General features: G+C 40.5%; 1 protein-coding gene across 1 annotated transcript in view; it reads right to left on the bottom strand.

The window, feature by feature from the left end:
• NELL2 (neural EGFL like 2) overlaps positions 1-19,581 on the bottom strand; it is a 329,995-nt gene that overhangs the window by 59,443 nt on the left and 250,971 nt on the right. The window contains exons 14-15 of the mRNA XM_040343892.1: positions 16,046-16,168; positions 14,852-14,947 (exon numbers count right to left, since the gene is read on the bottom strand). Coding sequence (XP_040199826.1) covers positions 14,852-14,947; positions 16,046-16,168 — 219 coding nt within the window. The remainder of the gene's footprint in view (positions 1-14,851; positions 14,948-16,045; positions 16,169-19,581) is intronic.

Here is a 19,581-nt window from a genome sequence, read left to right on the forward strand (position 1 = left end):
CTGCATAATTACTTGCATTGTACTGTCTCATTTTTAATAGGATCAAAGCATGATGGCAAAGTTCAATGGACAGAAGGATCTACATAGAGGTTTAGTATACAGAATATTCCCCCCCCCCCCTATTTTGTTTAAAGCGGTTCTAAGGGATGATGGTTTACCTTTAATGCATTCTCTACAGCAGTGGTCATCAACCCTGGCCCTCAGGGCCCACTAACAGGCCAGGTTTTCAAGATAACTGAAATACATGACAGGTGATCTCATTTGCTGCTCAGTGATTGCAGTATTCTAGTCTGCATCTCCCCAAGGTAATACATAAAACCTGGCCTGTTAGTGGGCCCTGAGGACAGGGTCGATGACCACTGCTCTACAACACCCCCCCCCTTATACTTACCTGAGCCAGATCTCCATCCAGGGATGAGCGCAAGAGCAGCTCTCTCCGCTCTCTCCCGCCTCATAGACTCAGCCTTAGAGGCAGCATGGGTCATGACCGAGCCACGGTCTTTGTGTCAATGGACACAAGCCCATACGAGAGCCCTCATGACAAGTGGCTTGTGATGGTGGGCAATTTAGTAGGAGCCAGGAGCACCAGCGGGGGACCCCAGAACAGGAGGATCAGAGCTGCTCTGTGCAAAACCATTGCACAGAGCAGGTAAGTATGACATGTATGTTAAAAAAAATTGGGTTTACAATAACGAATTTACATGTAAATGTCCCGTTTCAGTTTCATCACATAAACAAAAGCTTGATGGTTTACTAGCTTACATTATTGGTGTGGCTACAGACCTAAGAAAGTGACAATATTCTAGGAGTTACAAGTTTTAATAAACAGTTTTGAATTACTAATAAGGAAGACAGGTACTTGGCCATATAATTTGTACAAATGCTGCAATTATACCCTAAAGCTAAACCACTATTGTTTTATTTTGAATCAACTAAATAAAGCAACCTTCACAACTGACAATGCGTTTCAGTACCACTGGAGAGTACCCCATATTAAAAGAAACTATGGAGATTTGAGCAATTTAAAATTGTTACACTCAATAACAATTCACAGCTTGATCTTACGTCCAAGGTCATGGCAAATGAGAATGGTTTAGATAAAATTAAATTTAATCACAGTACATTTGTTTTCTGTACTGAAACTGTCATTCTGTCATTGTGTTCATGAATCAATGTTAACCCGACTTCGTCCACGCAATTCTCAGACTAAAATTCATGATTTATTAAGGCATTACAGGACAAAATGTGGATGAGTGACTTTAATGTCTATGCCTTCATGAAAAATTTAAACCTTATGTCACGTGAACCTTACTCATTGTGCCAACAGAGCACTAAAAAGATCATACTGTAGAGTCAGCCAGGACTGGAATATATCATGACCTATATATAAAATAATGCTGCTTTATGCTTGCATTTTGATATTAGTTTTTTGATCCATATTCAGTGTTACACATGTTGACATTGCTTTTTATGGTTTACCAAACAAACCTATCACTTTATGAACACACTAAGTGCTAATCCCTTTTTATTCCATACAAACATACACACATTTTATATACAGTGTATATATATATATATATATATATATATATATATATACACACACATATACACACATACATACACACACACACCATTGGCAGCAATAATAGCCTTAGGTGTGTATGGATAGTTCTCAATCAGCTTTGCACATCTGGACAGTTTTATTTTTACATTTTTCTATGCAAAATTGCTCAAGTCATTGATGGCCATTAACTACTTTAATTCTGGACACTAACAAACATCCTTCCAGTCTGAGACATTCAGCTTTCAGCACTGTCATACTTTGAATGACAATTACTCAGTCATGCAACACTGTACTCAAATTATTATTATACACGATTTAAATAGCGCCAACAGTTGACGCAGCTCTTTACAATGTAGAGGGGGGGCAACATAATTACAGTAAAGTTCAATACAGAAGGGACAGGAGGGCACTGTTTGTAGAGCTTACGTTCTAAATGGAGGGGAAGGTGAAACAAAAGATAATAGATCCAGGGAATGATTTAATGGGGGTGGCTCAGGGACAGTTGTTAGGTGGGTGTGGGATAGGCTTCCCTGAATAAGTGAGTTTTCAGGGATCTCCTAAAGGTGAACAGGTTAGGGGCTGATTGGACATACCGGGCCAGGGAGTTCCAGAGGATGGGAGAGGCTCTGGAGAAGTCCTGAAGGCAAGCATGGGAGGACGTAACAAGGGAGATAGAAAGCATGAGGTCCTGGGAGGAGCGGAGGGGACAATTTGAGCGATATCTGCAGATGAGGTTGAGGATGTAGTTGGGGGCGATGTTGTGGGTGGTCTTGTATGTTGTGGTTAGCATTTTGAATTTAATACGGTTTCTTTTTTTACCACTGGATTTTTTTTGTTTTTGTTATAAAAAAAAAGACTGAAAATTTTGAAAAACAGGTTTGCTTTGTGTCTGTTCTAAACATTTTTTTGCAAATGAATACTTTTTCTTCATAAATTTAGGCCAAAAAATATACTTCTACAGTTGATTAAAAACCCAAAACAGGGTATATTATTTAGTCTGTATGAAAGTTAGATTCTACAAACTTTGATAAATATATATAATTTATTATATACATACACACACAGTTGTGTGAAAAAGTATTTACCCCTTACTGATTTTTTATCTTTTTGCATATTTCTCACACTTAATGATTCAGATCAAAATAATTTTTATATTACACAAAGATAACCCGAGTAAATCCATGATGCAGTTTTTAAATGATTAATTTATTAGCCACTTGCCGACCAGCCGCCACAGTGGTAGTAGTGTTATTTTTTCTCCTTTTTTGTTGCAACGCACTTTTAAGTCCTAGAATGATGGCACTCACCTGTGCTCCACCTATTACTGATTATACCACCAAAAGAGAAGGCCGCACGCACTAGGTTAGCACATCCATGCACAGCACAACCAAGATTTAGGTGAAACTACTAGCACAGCTCGTCTGCAGATACGCAATCAAAAGAAATCCAGAAGTCACTGCAACACTTCACCTTTATTGAACCATCATGAGGATGATTGATCCTCATGAGGTTATAAGTAGGCGCTAGCCACAGAGTGAAACTCGTCAACTTTTACTGTACCCCGTACTGTCTGATGTCATTTGCATGAAGGATCAATAAAAGGTGAGGTGTTGCAGCAAACTCTAGATTTCTTTCGATTGTATTACCGATTATGGTCTCAGTTCACTCAACTACAAGAACACTTAAATCATTCTGAAATGAGGTACAATAATGTTGACTTAGATTTTTCAATCATGTTTCAATTGCTATTCAGAGAACTAAGTATGACACAATGTCAGTGTTCCCTGTGGATCTAGGGGAAGCTAAAATAAAAGCAAAAAAAGTTTTATTTTTTATTTTTAACAGACTGAAATAAACCCATGTCGATGTTCGAATTGGAAATATTGCTCTTCACTCGGTGACACAAGGTCAAGAAACAAGACAGTGTTATTGGGACAGGAAGACATCGAGCAATATGATCCTGACAGATATTCTGGACCCTCCCATTCTACTATATGAAAGTGCTGTTGCAGTTGTTGTCCCCTCCCCAACAGAGACATATCCTCTAACCTCTTTTCCGTTCTCTCCTTGTGATACCATGTGACTGGGACAAAGACGGAGGGTAAATCTCCCTAGTGAGAACACAGACCGCGATAAAAAGTTAAGGCAGCACTTCCCCTCAAAATTGAAGTTTTGACATTCCTCCTGCTGATCCTCCTCATCCCTTCCTCCTCTGCCCGTTTTGAAAACTTTTTTTTTTTTGGAGCAGGTACTTATTTGTGACAGGTATTCACTACCCTCCCTCCGCAACAAATCCGCGTCCCAGGAGTCTGAGGGTCCAGTCAGAAAGCACAGCGCAACTTGCGTATATGCAGTGGGAAGCTGGCTGTGAACCAGTAGGAAGTCACAGTGGGGTCCACACAATCAAGACGGCAGCGCCGGGGACACGAAGACTGGAGAAGAACCAGCCTGGCGAAGACAGCATTGGATCCCAGGGCTGGTAACTGTGTGTTTAATTAAAAGTCAGCAGCTACCATATTTGTAGCTGCTGACTTAATTTTTGTACAGATGCCAAGTTCCGCTTTAATCCTTGTATAACATTATGTTTTGTCTCAAGTGGGGCTTATCATTTCCAGTAAATGTTGGTCATACCCTTGCTTGTCCTATGTCTCCCTATTGGCCCTTCAATGTGATGGATGGCAATGCAGAAAAATAAAGTCTCAACATGTGGGGGATCATGATCACCTTGACATTAACAAGTAAAGTCTGGATTTACAAAAAAATTCCAGCTGTCTATCACTGGATGTAGAGATCGCTTTGACAGAAGTACATTCATACACTCTGAATTGTTCAGACTGATGATAGGTTTACTTTAACAGCTCCAGCTTGATAAATTGTGAGTCTTTATTCTTCATACCAAGGGTTGGTGTAATTTCAAAAGCACCTCTTCTCATGCTGGGTGAGGGGATGGAACTCTAGTACTGCCAAAGCAAAAAGCAAAAAGGTACGGATGACGGGTACATTTTAATATAAATATCTAACTTTTGTTGGTTCACATACATCTCTTAATCTATACAGTTGTTCAGGAGAACACTTAAATAATCGCTTTGCAAGTTGCACAAGATTTGATTGGCATTTCTATTTATGCGCTGCCACTGTACAATAAGAAATATGCTTGTTGAAAAACAATTTCAATTTCACAAAGCATAGGAGGCTTTCTGTACTGTTCTTGCACGTTCATGGAATATTAAACGGGGTCACAGGATGATAATATTATGCTACTACTTAGAAGAAAATTTTACAGAAAATAAGAACAGAAGCTGCAATCAGAAATTATATGTACAGAAAAAGACTGATGCTTGATGACCAAGTTAAAACTTTTCTTTTGGTTATTATCCCTTATCAGACAACAGACTTCATGAGTAAGACCATATCCAATTCTTAAGCCCTGTACACAGGGCCAGGAATCTCGTCAGGAAAAAAACGTTGGTTTTCCTGACGAGATTCCTGGCAAGCTTTCTTGCTCGCCGAGTGTACACACACACCATTCAAAAGAACGCAGTGACGTCATCGACTACGTCAAGCAAATGTACGAGGCCTTAGGCCTCGTACACACGCATGGTTTTCTTGGCCAGAAACAGCAAGAAATCTGCTGGCAGAGCAGATTCATGTGTATGGTTTTTCGTCAAGAAAACTGCCTGGAATCTCGACAAGAAAATCGTGATTCAGTGTTTTCCTGCCGAGAAACCCGAGTGTGTGTATACTTACCTGCCTCCATGGAAACCCACGCATGCTCAATGAGACTTTGGCACATGCGGTAGCTTTCAAGGCATAGTGTAGGGTGTAGCAAGATGGCGGCAACGGCATCGAATGTGATGAGTGCATGCTTGTCGTAGTCGATGACGTCAACGCGTTCTTGCCATTCAAAAGAAAGGCGGTTCTTTTGAATGGTGTGTGTACACTCGGCGAGCAAGAAAGCTTGCCAGGAATCTGCGTTTGATGGGCACAGTGAGGCTGCAATTAATGGGGGTTTTTTTTAGTTAGAGAAGGCAAGCTCAAAATATTTTTTTCTGCCATTTTTTTATTAAAAAACTGATGGTCACCTCAGTCCAAACCCCCCCCCCCCTCCAATACAGTCAATTATTTTCTTACTTTCTTCTGTTGCAGTCCTGAGTCCAGGATCCAGACAGTAGCAGCACTAGGAACTGTAGACGCAGGCTGAGCTGAGGCTCCTCGTGACTTGGGCTTCTTTCCTTGCCGCCGACACAGCTCCCTGCGCGAGTCCTCCTCTCACCTCGCCTCCGGCGTGACGTCACGCGGCGCACGCCGGGGAATGAACCAACTCTCCTCCATGGGGGGGGGGTCGAGGAAACGCACAGGACAGGAGTGACAGGACAGAGGAAAGGGAGCCAGGACCACACTCGGCAGCAGTGAGTCGGCTCCGGCGGGGCGGCATACAGTTTCTATTGTGACTGCGCTGCCTGTCTGACACACATTACCGGCCCGCAACTCGACAAGCCCACCGGCTGCGTTCCGGTACTGTAAACCCACGTACTGGGCACACGGAGAGGTGCTGGTACTCTCCAGGGCCATTTTTGGAAGTGGCGGTACTGAGTACCGCCGCGTTCCGGCCCAGTTAAAGCACTGGTTTAGACGATACGCCAATTGTTATTAGGCGTCGGCTGCAAATGTGGCCAGGAAAGGTTTGAGGGCGTTAGAAGACTTCAGCAGTAGGCTGTGCTAGACTTCATAGATAGGTTCCTGTGTGGAAGGTAGACGCCCAAAGTGGCCAGGGTGTATTCTTCCATCTTGCTGGAAACAAGTGCAAGCATCCAAACAGTATAAACAAAATCAAACATAAAATAAACCCTGGCCACTTTGGGTGTCTACCTTCCACACAGGAACCTATCTATGAAGTCTAGCACAGCCTACTGCTGGGTAGACAGTGCTGGTCATACAGCAGAAAAACAATAGTCTTTTGATTTTTTTCACACAGAAAAAACAATCCTCTCCTCACCTCCTCAGAAGACTTTCTGGCACTGCTCTCCTTACTCACAAAGACTCAGGATGATGCAGCAAATCAGTGGTAATCCCCTGGATTACTTATAGAGGCCTTAATTGCCTCATTCTGAACAGCTGAAGTCTTCCAATGCCTTCAAACCTGTCCTGGCCACATTTGCAGCCGACGCCTAATAACAATTGGTGTATCGTCTAAACAAGGCAGAAATGTATGTCCCGTCTGTGACAACACCCACAGATTTACCTGACTTCCTGTCACAGTATATAATATATATATATATTGTGAGGATGGGACCCTGTGTTGTGGGAGAAATGGCTGCTTTACGTCAAATTCTCTAGAGAAACAGACGTTAATGGGTCAGCTGTGTTTTGGGCTTTTTAAGTCTAACCTGAACAGCATTCAGGGACCCACCCCACAGACAGGAGGTCTGTGCTAGGAGTCAAGTGACTCAGAAAGCTCTGTGAGAGAAGTCACAGAGTGGATGCATCTCTGCAGGAGGCAGAGGTCATTACTGTTGGAGCAGCAAGATATAAGCTAGGTGTGTGCTTAGCTGCAGCAGGACGTAAGCTAGATGGGTGCTTATGTCTAAAACTGGTAGTTCTGAGGAGCAGAACTTGGGGCCTAAGCTAAAGGCCTGAAACAGCCGGATGGCAAATGTGAAAGCCGGGAGGCTGAACTGTTGATGTTTTTCCAAGATACAGAAATGGTGGAACACCCCTGCGAGGGCTGCTTTTGTATCTGAACTTTGATGTCTTTTAAATAAAAGTGGGCTACCAGGCCATTTAAAAAACTCAGTCTGGATTGGCATACTCGCTGAAAAAACGCACCTACCATTGGAGTCTGGTCCCCCAATCTTACAATATATATATATATATATATATATATATATATATATATATACACACACATACACACACACATATATATATATATATATATATATATATATATATATATATATATATATATATATATATATATATATATATATATATATATATATATAGATATACACACACATATACACACTGTATAAATCCCATCAGAAATTTTTAATTGCCTCCTTTTCTCATCCCGTGTATTTATTCTTTCGCTGACCTTCACAAGACAGTTATAACTCACTTGCACCAGAAATTCGTTTTCGGTGACCTTACAATTAAAAATCATTTCCTTTATGTCAGAAGTAGAGCTGTGGATTTCTGGATCAGTCACAATGAAGGCATGGCAAGGGACAAAAAAAGGCATGGCAAGGGACAAACAAGGCATAGCAGGAAGGGGCAGGAGCACAAGCAGGTCCCAAGCTAGAGCTCACACAAATGAATCTTTGGGTACTTCATTCGTGTTTCTGACGCTGCAGCAATCTTTTAAAAGCTAGGTTGAAGACCTATCGTCTTCATATATGAGGCTTATGTTTTGCTTTGCTTGTGCATTTATTACATTTTCACTTATGTACCACCTACTAATAGCATAGGCAGCTGTAGTAATTTATTAAATCAGTTCACAAGTAATATCAGTCTTTAAAACATAATTTTTGTGAATTGAACTTTCCATAAAAAAAATACCATGCACACCATAAAAATAATGAATGCATTTAAAACACCTTATGCATCTTTAGTGATTTGATCTATGTGTAAATTAATGGTCCACTTACTTTTTCCATTTGGCCTTTTTCTGTATTACCACAGATGATATGTGAACTAGTGAGTGATTTGTACAATGGTTGACTTGTGTATATACAGGGAGTGCAGAATTATTATGCAAATTAGTATTTTGACCACATCATCCTCTTTATGCATGTTGTCTTACTCCAAGCTGTATAGGCCCGAAAGCCTACTACCAATTAAGCATATTAGGTGATGTGCATCTCTGTAATGAGAAGGTGTGTGGTCTAATGACATCAACACCCTATATCAGGTGTGCATAATTATTAGGCAACTTCCTTTCCTTTGGCAAAATGGGTCAAAAGAAGGACTTGACAGGCTCAGAAAAGTCAAAAATAGTGAGATATCTTGCAGAGGGATGCAGCACTCTTAAAATTGCAAAGCTTCTGAAGCGTGATCATCGAACAATCAAGCGTTTCATTCAAAATAGTCAACAGGGTCGCAAGAAGCGTGTGGAAAAACCAAGGCGCAAAATAACTGCCCATGAACTGAGAAAAGTCAAGCGTGCAGCTGCCAAGATGCCACTTGCCACCAGTTTGGCCATATTTCAGAGCTGCAACATCACTGGAGTGCCCAAAAGCACAAGGTGTGCAACACTCAGAGACATGGCCAAGGTAAGAAAGGCTGAAAGACGACCACCACTGAACAAGACACACAAGCTGAAACGTCAAGACTGGGCCAAGAAATATCTCAAGACTGATTTTTCTAAGGTTTTATGGACTGATGAAATGAGAGTGAGTCTTGATGGGCCAGATGGATGGGCCCGTGGCTGGATTGGTAAAGGGCAGAGAGCTCCAGTCCGACTCAGACGCCAGCAAGGTGGTGGTGGAGTACTGGTTTGGGCTGGTATCATCAAAGATGAGCTTGTGGGGCCTTTTCGGATTGAGGATGGAGTCAAGCTCAACTCCCAGTCCTACTGCCAGTTTCTGGAAGACACCTTCTTCAAGCAGTGGTACAGGAAGAAGTCACCATCCTTCAAGAAAAACATGATTTTCATGCAGGACAATGCTCCATCACACGCGTCCAAGTACTCCACAGCGTGGCTGGCAAGAAAGGGTATAAAAGAAGAAAAACTAATGACATGGCCTCCTTGTTCACCTGATCTGAACCCCATTGAGAACCTGTGGTCCATCATCAAATGTGAGATTTACAAGGAGGGAAAACAGTACACCTCTCTGAACAGTGTCTGGGAGGCTGTGGTTGCTGCTGCACATTGCAATGTTGATGGTGAACAGATCAAAACACTGACAGAATCCATGGATGGCAGGCTTTTGAGTGTCCATGCAAAGAAAGGTGGCTATATTGGTCACTGATTTGTTTTTGTTTTGTTTTTGAATGTCAGAAATGTATATTTGTGAATGTTGAGATGTTATATTGGTTTCACTGGTAAAAATAAATAATTGAAATGGGTATATATATTTTTTTTGTTAAGTTGCCTAATAATTATGCACAGTAATAGTCACCTGCACACACAGATATCCCCCTAAATATAGCTAAGATAGCTAAAACTAAAAACAAACTAAAAACTACTTCCAAAAATATTCAGCTTTGATATTAATGAGTTTTTTGGGTTCATTGAGAACATGGTTGTTGTTCAATAATAAAATGAATCCTCAAAAATACAACTTACCTAATAATTCTGCACTCCCTGTATTTTCTTTAGTCCACACCTTTTTATATTTTTTTTTAGTCTTGTAAGTTATAAATCATGATTTTATTTTTTATTTTTTTATAGGATATGCCTTAAAATACCTTCATCATTAAGTAAAAAATGGTACTTATTTCCCTCACACTGCAGTGCCCTATGCTAGCAGAGCTGAGTAATAGTAATAGCTGAGTAATAGCCACACCACAGCTTTGGTAAATTACAGAAAGCATTGGGTTTTACTCTGGTGCCTACTGAATTTCACAGTCATATTCAGACATTCCATCACAACTGTTGCAACATGGATGTATAGGTGAGGTTATGAAAATGGAGGTTATTGGTGCAATATCTGACTTTGTATGTATTTCTGTGAGTTCAGTTTGGATTTAAGAATTTAAAGCAAAGTAATTTCTAGCAATAATTATGTTTATGATTGTTCTTTAATTATGTTTTTAATGTGGGGCTAATGGGTATAATCAGACAGAGTTAATCCTCAGGGAGTCATCTGTTTTATACAATTACTAGCGCTGGATACAAAGCTTTGGTATAGGAGTATGTATTTAAGTGGTTTTAATGTCACTTGTGTAGTCTGCCTTAATTAAGTAAATTAAGATTTTTTTTTTTTATGGTGCGTACAAACATTAGTGTACAATATTCTAAAAAAAAATGTGCCAATTTTGAAGGTGCCTGATCAACAGTGTAAGAATGTGTGTATGCATGAACTATATGCATGCACAAAAAATTATTTTGCTATTCAGAATACATTCTAAATCATGGCATACTCTTCTATGCATATTAAAAACAACTGTATAGCAAGTTAAACAGGGTAGAAAATGTAATATATGATTATTTTGCATACAGCAATTCTTCCAACATAAATATTTAGATGTTGTTTATGACATCTGTCATGTCCATTGAAAATTACGGTTTGCAATCAAATTCATAGCCATGCCAGAAGGCATAAATTAACCCTGCCTCATAACAAATGAAAGGAATAGGGTCTAGTGAAATATTGATTTCCTTTCTTCCTATATAGCTCAAATAGTTGTATATATTCATCCGGTTTTATTTGCATACTCACGGTGATCTTTATGTAGATATTATGTAAATAGTTGCATCGTTGCCATTAAAGTTTAATACTGTATGTGAAATATAGCTGGATGGCGATATGTAATTTTCCTTACCAGGCTAAGATGCAAATGAGTTGGAATGGCTTAGTTACAACTGGTCAGCACAGTAGCTAATTCCTACTCAATAGAAGACAACATATTAATTTGTATTTATAAAGTATATGCGTATTTAACAGCTTTTTATTTATACATGTATAGCACTAAACAAATGTTCCGGCATATACATATCTAGATTAAAGATCTAAAATAAAAATCAGTTTCTTGATGAACACTGTATATATTATTCAGAATATTTTGTATATCAGTAGTTGACAATCTGCTCTCTCTGAGGATTTTCATTGTTATTCTACACCATAATAATTTTAAGCTGGTAACAGGAATGTACGGGATACCTGCTTTAGCCTAACCTAATAAAAAAAGTAAGGAGCAAAAGACTCAGAACAAAGTGTGGTAAACCAATGTTTTCCCGAATGAATAATTTCACTGCTACAACTTACCACTGAGTACCCAAATTCATTTAATTTTTTGCATGGCCTTCTGTGATAAGCAAACTCTGAAACTGGCCCTCTCTGTTGACCCATTTAGAGAATTATTAGTTATGATTTATATAATACCAACAGTATGTAGCATTACCCCCGGAGGAGCTGCTGGATTTTTGGGCGGCACATTACAGCATGGCTCCTCCGAATTCCTAGGGGTGAATGATGCGTATTGCATATAGAAGTAAAGGAATGTCCACGACAGAAGCTCTTTGTGGTGCTCTTTATTACCCAGCTGGGTAAAAACAGTAAACTTATGGTGAAGAAAAATGGCGGATAGCAGGTTCAGGCGTCATAATAGGAAACAGTCCTGCTCCCAAACGTAACCCTTCTTTGCGGCACTCCCGCCGGAGTGGGTTTAGTGTACCCGGACAGGCCTCTCTCACTGGCAGCCGGAGTATCACTCTGACAATTGTAGGATAAAGTCTCTGCCACAGACCCTCCTTTAGTGAACTTGAGAAAAAGTCTCTGCCACAGACCCCCCTTGGTGAGCCTCAGAAAGACACCTCTGCCACAGGCCCTCTCTGGATTGAATTATTGGAGGTATCCTTCCTTAGATGAGTTACGCCTGGATCTCCTTCAACTTGTCGCCCAGGTACCGACTGACATGTGATCAATCCCTCAGTGTCCGGCTACCTCGATCCCTGGTGGTTTGTCCAGGACCTTTTGGGCCGACAGCCTCTCAATTGCGCTTCTCAGACTGACTCCCCACCGAACAGCAGTACAGCTTGGGATCCTCAAAGGTGGGAACACTCACTGGGTTCCACTGGGTTCCCGTCGCTGTTCAGATGCTCCGGCCCAGCATGGTCCCAGAACCAGGAACACCGCGTGGCACGCACGCCCCGGCCAGGTAGGCCACAATGCCGGGGCGCTGTGACGTGGCCACCCTAAAGGTGGGTGGCACACTGGACGAAGAAGACCCAGAACCAATGGCGTCTGCCTCATAAATACCCCTCCCCAGCATGCACAGCGAGGACAAACTCTCCTGATTGGCTGCTGAGAAAGAGCACACAAACCTTGACTCCACTGCTGCCACCTGCAGCACCGGGGCTGAAAGAACACCCCAGTACAACAGAATAAGCCCACAGCACAGCCAAGCTGCGACAGAGACCCTGTTTTGCATTTAACAATCGGATCAGAGTTTAACTACACTCTGATCTACCCTTAAATTTAACTAGCACCAGTACTATAAAGTACATAGGCGCTACAAGTAAAATATAAAGGGAGACCATATGATTACACTACAGTTCAATACAAAAGGAATAGGGGGCCCTGCTCATAGTGCTTATAATCTAAAGGGAGGGGGAGGTGGTAAAAAAGGTAATAGCTGCAAGTATAATCTGATAGAGGTGGCTGAAGTACATTTTGCAGGTGGTGGTGGGGTGGGCTTCCCTAAATTAATGGGTTTTCAATGATTGCCCAAAGGCAATCAGGGTAGGAGCCAATTGGACACACTGGGGTAGGGAGTTTCAAGGAAGGGGTGAGGTTATGGAGAAGTATTGGAGGCAAGCATGGGAGGAGGTAACAAGGGAGCTAGAGAGCAAGATGTTTTGAGAAGTCTGGAGAGTATGGTTTGGGTGATATTTTGGAGACAAGATTAATAATGTAACTTGAGGCAGTGTTGTGGATGGCTTTGTATGTTGGGCTATTGGCAGCCACTGAAAGGATTGCTAAAGGACAGCAGCCACAGATTGGTTAATAAGGTGTTTAAGTCTAGCAGCAGCATTCATAATAGGCTGAAGGGGGGAATAGACTGTATAAAAAGGTAGGCCAGTGAGGAAGGCATTGCAGTAGTCAAGGCAGGGAATAACCAGGGAGTGAATACGTTGTTTGGTATCGTTAGTTACGAAGTGGCAAATTCTGGAAATGTTGACTCACTCAATGATTGGATGTGGGACCCAGAGGAGTGGTCAGAGTCCAGGATCACACCTAGAACCCTGGTGTGTGCTGGGGTACCAATGATTGTGCCATTGATCTCACTGGTAAAGTTTAGAGGGGCATCAGGGAGGAGGAAATATTACAAACTCAGTTTTAGATTAGATTTTTTAGATTGCGTTTGAGGAAAGGGTAACAAAAATATATGGTATAAAGCTTACTATAGCTACCACTGTTTGAATATCTCCCAACATACAACACTTCCAAAAATAAAATGAAAAAAATAAGTAAAACATCAAACATGCCTATAAAAACAGGTTTTGCCATGCCAAGGCGGACAAAAGACATTTTAAAAATACAGTCAACCAACACTGTAATCTTTATAGATTTTGCAACAAATGTTTTATGCATAGCCTCTCAGAACTGAACTAAATAATTAAAATGATGACCATACAAAAACACATTCCTGTGAACAGCCAAAATACAGACAGACAAGTCTGTGTTGCCCACAATGCTTCTAGGTTAGCCTATTTCAACCAGGGTGCCTTGCAAAATATCTAAAAATGTATAAAAAAAATAGCATACAAGCCAGTAACTAAGTCTGCCTCTTAGTTATACAAAGTCACGCATTTTCATTATGCACCATTATGACTTTCTAGACACTGGCATCCTAACAACAAATGATGTCATCAGTTGATAAGGAGGCTGTCTGTTGCCTCCAAAGCATTTTTGTTTGACCCTCCTCTGCCCCTTTCCCTCAGCACCGAGGTCACATTAGCTTACTGATGAAGAAAAATTGAGGGGGGAGAGAAACTTTGGGATACTAGTCATTACCAGTGTTCAAAAGTGTATTTGCTTTGGAAGAATAAATCAGCTGTAACGTTGGGCGTTCTACATGTGGAGGTTGCTGCATTATGTAAAACTAGTAGAATCGTTTGTTACATTTTAGAATAGGGTGCCTCGAGACTGTCCATAATTTTAAAGGGTGCCTTGAGAAACATTGTTCTAGGTCATAATACAGAGTATGTTTTTTGACAACTCCTTCTGTCCCTTTTTATTATGCTTCAAATATGTTTTAAAATGGTATCTGTTGTTTCAATAAATCCTTAAGTTTTGATTTAGTAACCACAGTTTTCCCGAGTTGAACAGCGTGGATGGATGAATCACCCACTTCGGCTACTGTATTCTGACAGGCTGTTTCTGTTGTTGCCCTAGAACAGGGTTATTGTGTTCCTCTAACTCATTGGTTGTCGAAGATTTCCCAGCATAGCTTTGTGTTTTTTTTTTGACAGATACCCAATACCAGCTGCAGCAAGGATAAAGCTTACCTTTGCTGCACTTTTCAGTGCTTGTGGAGTTATCCTTTAATATCATCAATATAAAGTGTTCTTGCAATCTGACTAATTTTGTTTAAAATTAGGGAGCCATTACTCACCTGTCTCACAGCTAGGTCCAGTGAAACCTTGTGGACAAGCACACATATTAGGAGAAATGCAAGAGCCTCCATTCCTACAGCCATCTTTGCAAAAAGCTAAATTGAAAAGAAAAAAAAAACACACAAATGACAGCATGAGAGCTTTCATGTAACTGAATAAAAATTACTATTTTAAGCCAAATCAGAGAAGCGCAATAAACATAGCTACTATTCCTATGGAAATTCTTAAACAGATGGTAGAGAACAGTTTGAATGGTGGGTGTACTGGCAGTGTTTATTTAGAAGATATAATAGCTCACAGGCCCACACACAGGGACCAGAACACCAGTCTGACATGTTTACTAAAAGTGAATGCTTTCTCTAGGACATTCGTGCAACCACAACTTGGGGTACATTTACCACAGGCAAAAAGGTTGTTTACTTTTCAAGGAAAGTTGCACTTTGTTAAATAACTTTCCCCAGAGCTTAGTGAATATGATGACGTTTCACATTGCAAATATTAACCCACAATATGCAAGGAACATAAAAAAAAAAGCATTTTTGCTCACACGTGATTGGATGATGGAAGCCAGCAGAGCTCCACCTCTTTCACTGAATTTGGGTGCAAATTGCCTTGCAAACTGCAACATCATTTACAAGATAAACAGCTTGTTTGTCTTTTAGTAAATCAGTAAATTAAACACAATTTAGTGTTCACTTATGTCTTGTACAGACGATTGGAATTTCCGATGGAAAAAGTCAGACAGAATGTTTTCATCGGATATTCCGACCATGTGTATGCCCCATCTGAGTTTTTTTCATCGGAAATTCCGATGGACTTGGAAAGAGAACGTGTGTCTGTATGGAACTCCGACGGAGAAAAAAACACACATGCTCAGAATCAAGACGACGCCTTCTCGTAAGCATTGAACTTCATTTTTCTTGGCTCGTCGCCGCGTTTTGGACGGTCAGAATTTGGTGTGACAGTGTGTATGCAAGACAGCTTAAACGGAATTCCGTCAGAAAAATCCGGAGTTTATCCCGACGGAAATTACGATTGTTTGTACAGGGCATTACAGTGTACACTATCATTCTTACAAGTTGTTTGAACCCCATAATGCCTGTAAAGAAAAGCATGTTCTGTTATAGTATGTTGGTACTTTCCAAACATTGGAGAACAATAATGTTAATTTTATGTTATTTTTAGAATATTACCTTTGCATATGGTGCCGTTTCCTGTGTATCCGGGCTGACAAACACAGTTATGGCCGCCCACAGTGTTAAAGCACAATGCATTTTCATCACAATTATGCTGGTTTGTTACACACTCATTATGTTCTAGGGAAGAAAAAAAATGTATAATTGTAAGAATAATCACCATAAAACTGTGAAAACTTGGTGTTAAATGAATGCTATCGATATGAAAAATGTCAAAATATATACATAAACTGTAATAAAAACATGTGCTTTAACAGGCAAATAAATCAATCACAACAAAGGTTAGACATTAGGTAAATACATTTCAGGTCACCACCGGACCCTTATTTGGATCCATAAGTATTAAACCCTTGGTGTTAAAAATGCCTATTTCTTATTTTACAGGTAGCGATCTAAGCATTTTATGGAATGTCATGTTTGTTTGGTGCTCCACCATAAGATTTTTGAAGTTATTTTATTTTGCTTAATTTCATTTATTCTAAGAAAATCTACAGATTTTTACGACTAAGTCAGCTAAGTCAGTGCCATGCATTTTTATAATTATTTTTCTTAAAGTGATTCACATACAATAAATAATGTAACATTTGTAGTCAATAGCTATAGTATATAGTAACATAATCTATATTCTTCTGATGCTAGTTTCATTGCGCCACCCCCCCCCCCCCCCAAAAAAAAATTGTGTATTCCTTTATAGCCACAAAGGTTATTAAGCCACTTGTGTACCAATACATGCAGTTTGTACCTCATAAAAAAAGGAGCGGAAGGAAAGCCTCTGCAGTACATTTTCCAGCGCTATATCAGGATCCTCAATACTTTCCTCCATAATACCCTAAAGGAAAGAAGGTTCCACTTCTGAATCCTGAACAGGATCAGGGGGAAATCTAGGATGTGCCCTGTGGAAACTGAAAGTTCAAGATGTGCTGAGAGTTTACCACATATACCGTGCCTTGCAAAAGTATTCACCCCCTTGGCATCACAACCTGGAATTAACATGGATTGTTTGAGGATTTGCATCATTTAATTTACAGAACAAGCCCACAAATTTGAAGAGGTTATTTTTTTTTATTGTGAAGCAAACAACAAATAGGACAAACTAACAGAAAAGGTCAATGTGCATAACTATTCACCTCCTAAAGTCAATACTTTGTAGAGCCACCTTGTGTGGCTATCACAGCTCCAAGTCACGTTGGATAAGTCTCTATGAGCTTGCCGCATCTTACCACTGGGATTTTTGTCCATTCCACCTTGCAAAACTGCTCCAGCTCCTTCAAGTTGGATGGTTTGTGCTTGTGAACAGCAATCTTTAAGTCTGACCACAGATTTTCTATTGGATTGAGGTCTGGGCTTTGATTAGGTCATTTCAACACATTTACATGTTTCCCCTTAAACCACTCAAGTCTTGCTTTAGCAGTGTGTTTGGGGTCATTATCCTGCTGGATGGTGAACCTCTGTCCTAGCCTCAAATCGCACCTTCCTCCATACATTTTGGGAGTCTCCCACATGCCTTTTCGCAAACTCAAAATGTGCCGTTTTTTGCTGAAAGTAATGGCTTTCTTCTGGCCACTCTGCCATAAAGGCCAACTCCTTATTGCCATCCTATGTACAGATACTCCAGTCTCTGATGTGGAACTCTGCAGCCCCTCCAGGTTTACCTTCGTTCTCTGTGCTGCCTCTCTGATTAATGCCCTTCTTGCCCGGTCTGTGAGTTTTGGTGTGTGGCCATCTCTTGGAAGATTTGCTGTTGGGCCATGTTCTTTCCATTTGGTTATGATATATTTGATGGTGCTCCTAGGGATCATCAAAGATTTGGATATTTTTTTATAACCTAACCCTGACTTGTACTTCTCAACAACATTGTCCCTTACGTGTTTGAAGAGTTTCTTGGTATTTCCTGGCAGTGTTTGGTTAGTGGTGCCTCTTGCTTAGGTGTTGCAGCTTCTGGGGCCTTTCAAAAAGGTGTGTATATATAATGACAGATCATGTGACACTTAGATTGCACACAAGTGGACATAATTTCACTAATTGTGTGACTCCTGAAGGTAATTGGTTTCACCAGAGCTTGTTATGGGCTTCATAACAAAGTGGTTGAATACATACGCACATGCCAATTATCAGGGTTTTTTTTTCAGAAAAATTGTTTTATGTATATATTTTTATAATTTTATTTTACCAACTTAGACTATTGTGTTCTGATCCATCACGTATAATTCAGATTAAAAAAACATTGAACTAAAGGCTGTAATGTAACAAAATAGGTAAAAAGCCAAGGGGGTGAATACTTTTGTAAGGCACTGTAATTACAGGGAAATCTGCATACTGCATACTGCATTCCTGAGGGGGAGCCAGAGTCAAATAACGGGATCAATGTCATAATGTGACCTTGCTCCAAGACCAGGAATTATTACCCTGAGCGATGATTTGAGTTTCCCATATGCTGTCTGTGGAACACATGCTATTTGGTCCTTTTGTACTAGCTCCGTTGTGCCTGTGGCCCAACATTGCTATGTGAGGGGTCCCTTGTGGGTACTTGCTGAATAGATGGGGTTTTTCATGCTTGGATATAGGTTATGCATAACCCAGGTTCTGACTTTGCTCCTGTGGCTGTGTCCAGCAGCAAGACATCATCCAAAAGTTACCTCATACTCCTAAGACTAAAAAAACAAAAACAAATTTTAAACCCCATCATACCTTATATATACCCTACTGAGGGTCCAGGACTAGGACCATTTACCTGTACAGCACCCTGTGGCTAACTACATATATTGCACCAAGATAAGCGCCTAACACAGGATCCAGTGCCCGAACATTACAGAGCGGCCTGACACAATGGGATCCAGGTACGGTCCCCCGCAAAGAAAAAAAAAGGAAATGGTTTTAAAAAAAACTACTTCTCCAGAGGAGAAGAGGGTTTTTACACCTAAAGACTATAGTGAAAAACTGGAACCTCATTGAGTGGCCAGGATTATATGTTGGGCTCTGTGGGTGGCCCTAGCAAGTGTTTTTTTGCCAGTTTCCAATCATCTGAAGGTAGCTTCATGCAACTCATGGTCTATGAATACAAGTCCTGTCTCCTGTAGAGTACAAGATAAAAAAAAAAAAAAAGAACTTCAGGTTTAAAGCGTTTGTTAACCCTACACTTCATATTCCTGATATGTACCTGCTGTACCATGTAGTTGTATGAGAACGTATCCTGTTCTCTTTGTATTGCTTCCTTTGTGTGAAATCCCTGGTGTTACTGCCAGACCCTCTGCTCTCCTATCACAAACTGACCACACTAAGCAGGAGAGCACATCATGGTCAGTTCTATAGCTATGATGTGAACTCAGCCTGCTTTTCTCCAATAATCAGACTTGTACTGACATGCCCGTGCTGCACAGCCATTCACTGGGAAGCTCAGCGTGCTACCGTTTCTCCTCCCCCCGCTCATATGCAGCTTAGAACAGAGGGAATGTGATCACTTAAGTAAAAGGTAATATTTATAATGTTTTTATTTTATATATCTGTACACAAATGGTTTACCTTTCACTTCTATT

Source organism: Rana temporaria, chromosome 3, assembly GCF_905171775.1.
Source record: "Rana temporaria chromosome 3, aRanTem1.1, whole genome shotgun sequence".
Taxonomy (NCBI): Eukaryota; Metazoa; Chordata; class Amphibia; order Anura; family Ranidae; genus Rana; species Rana temporaria.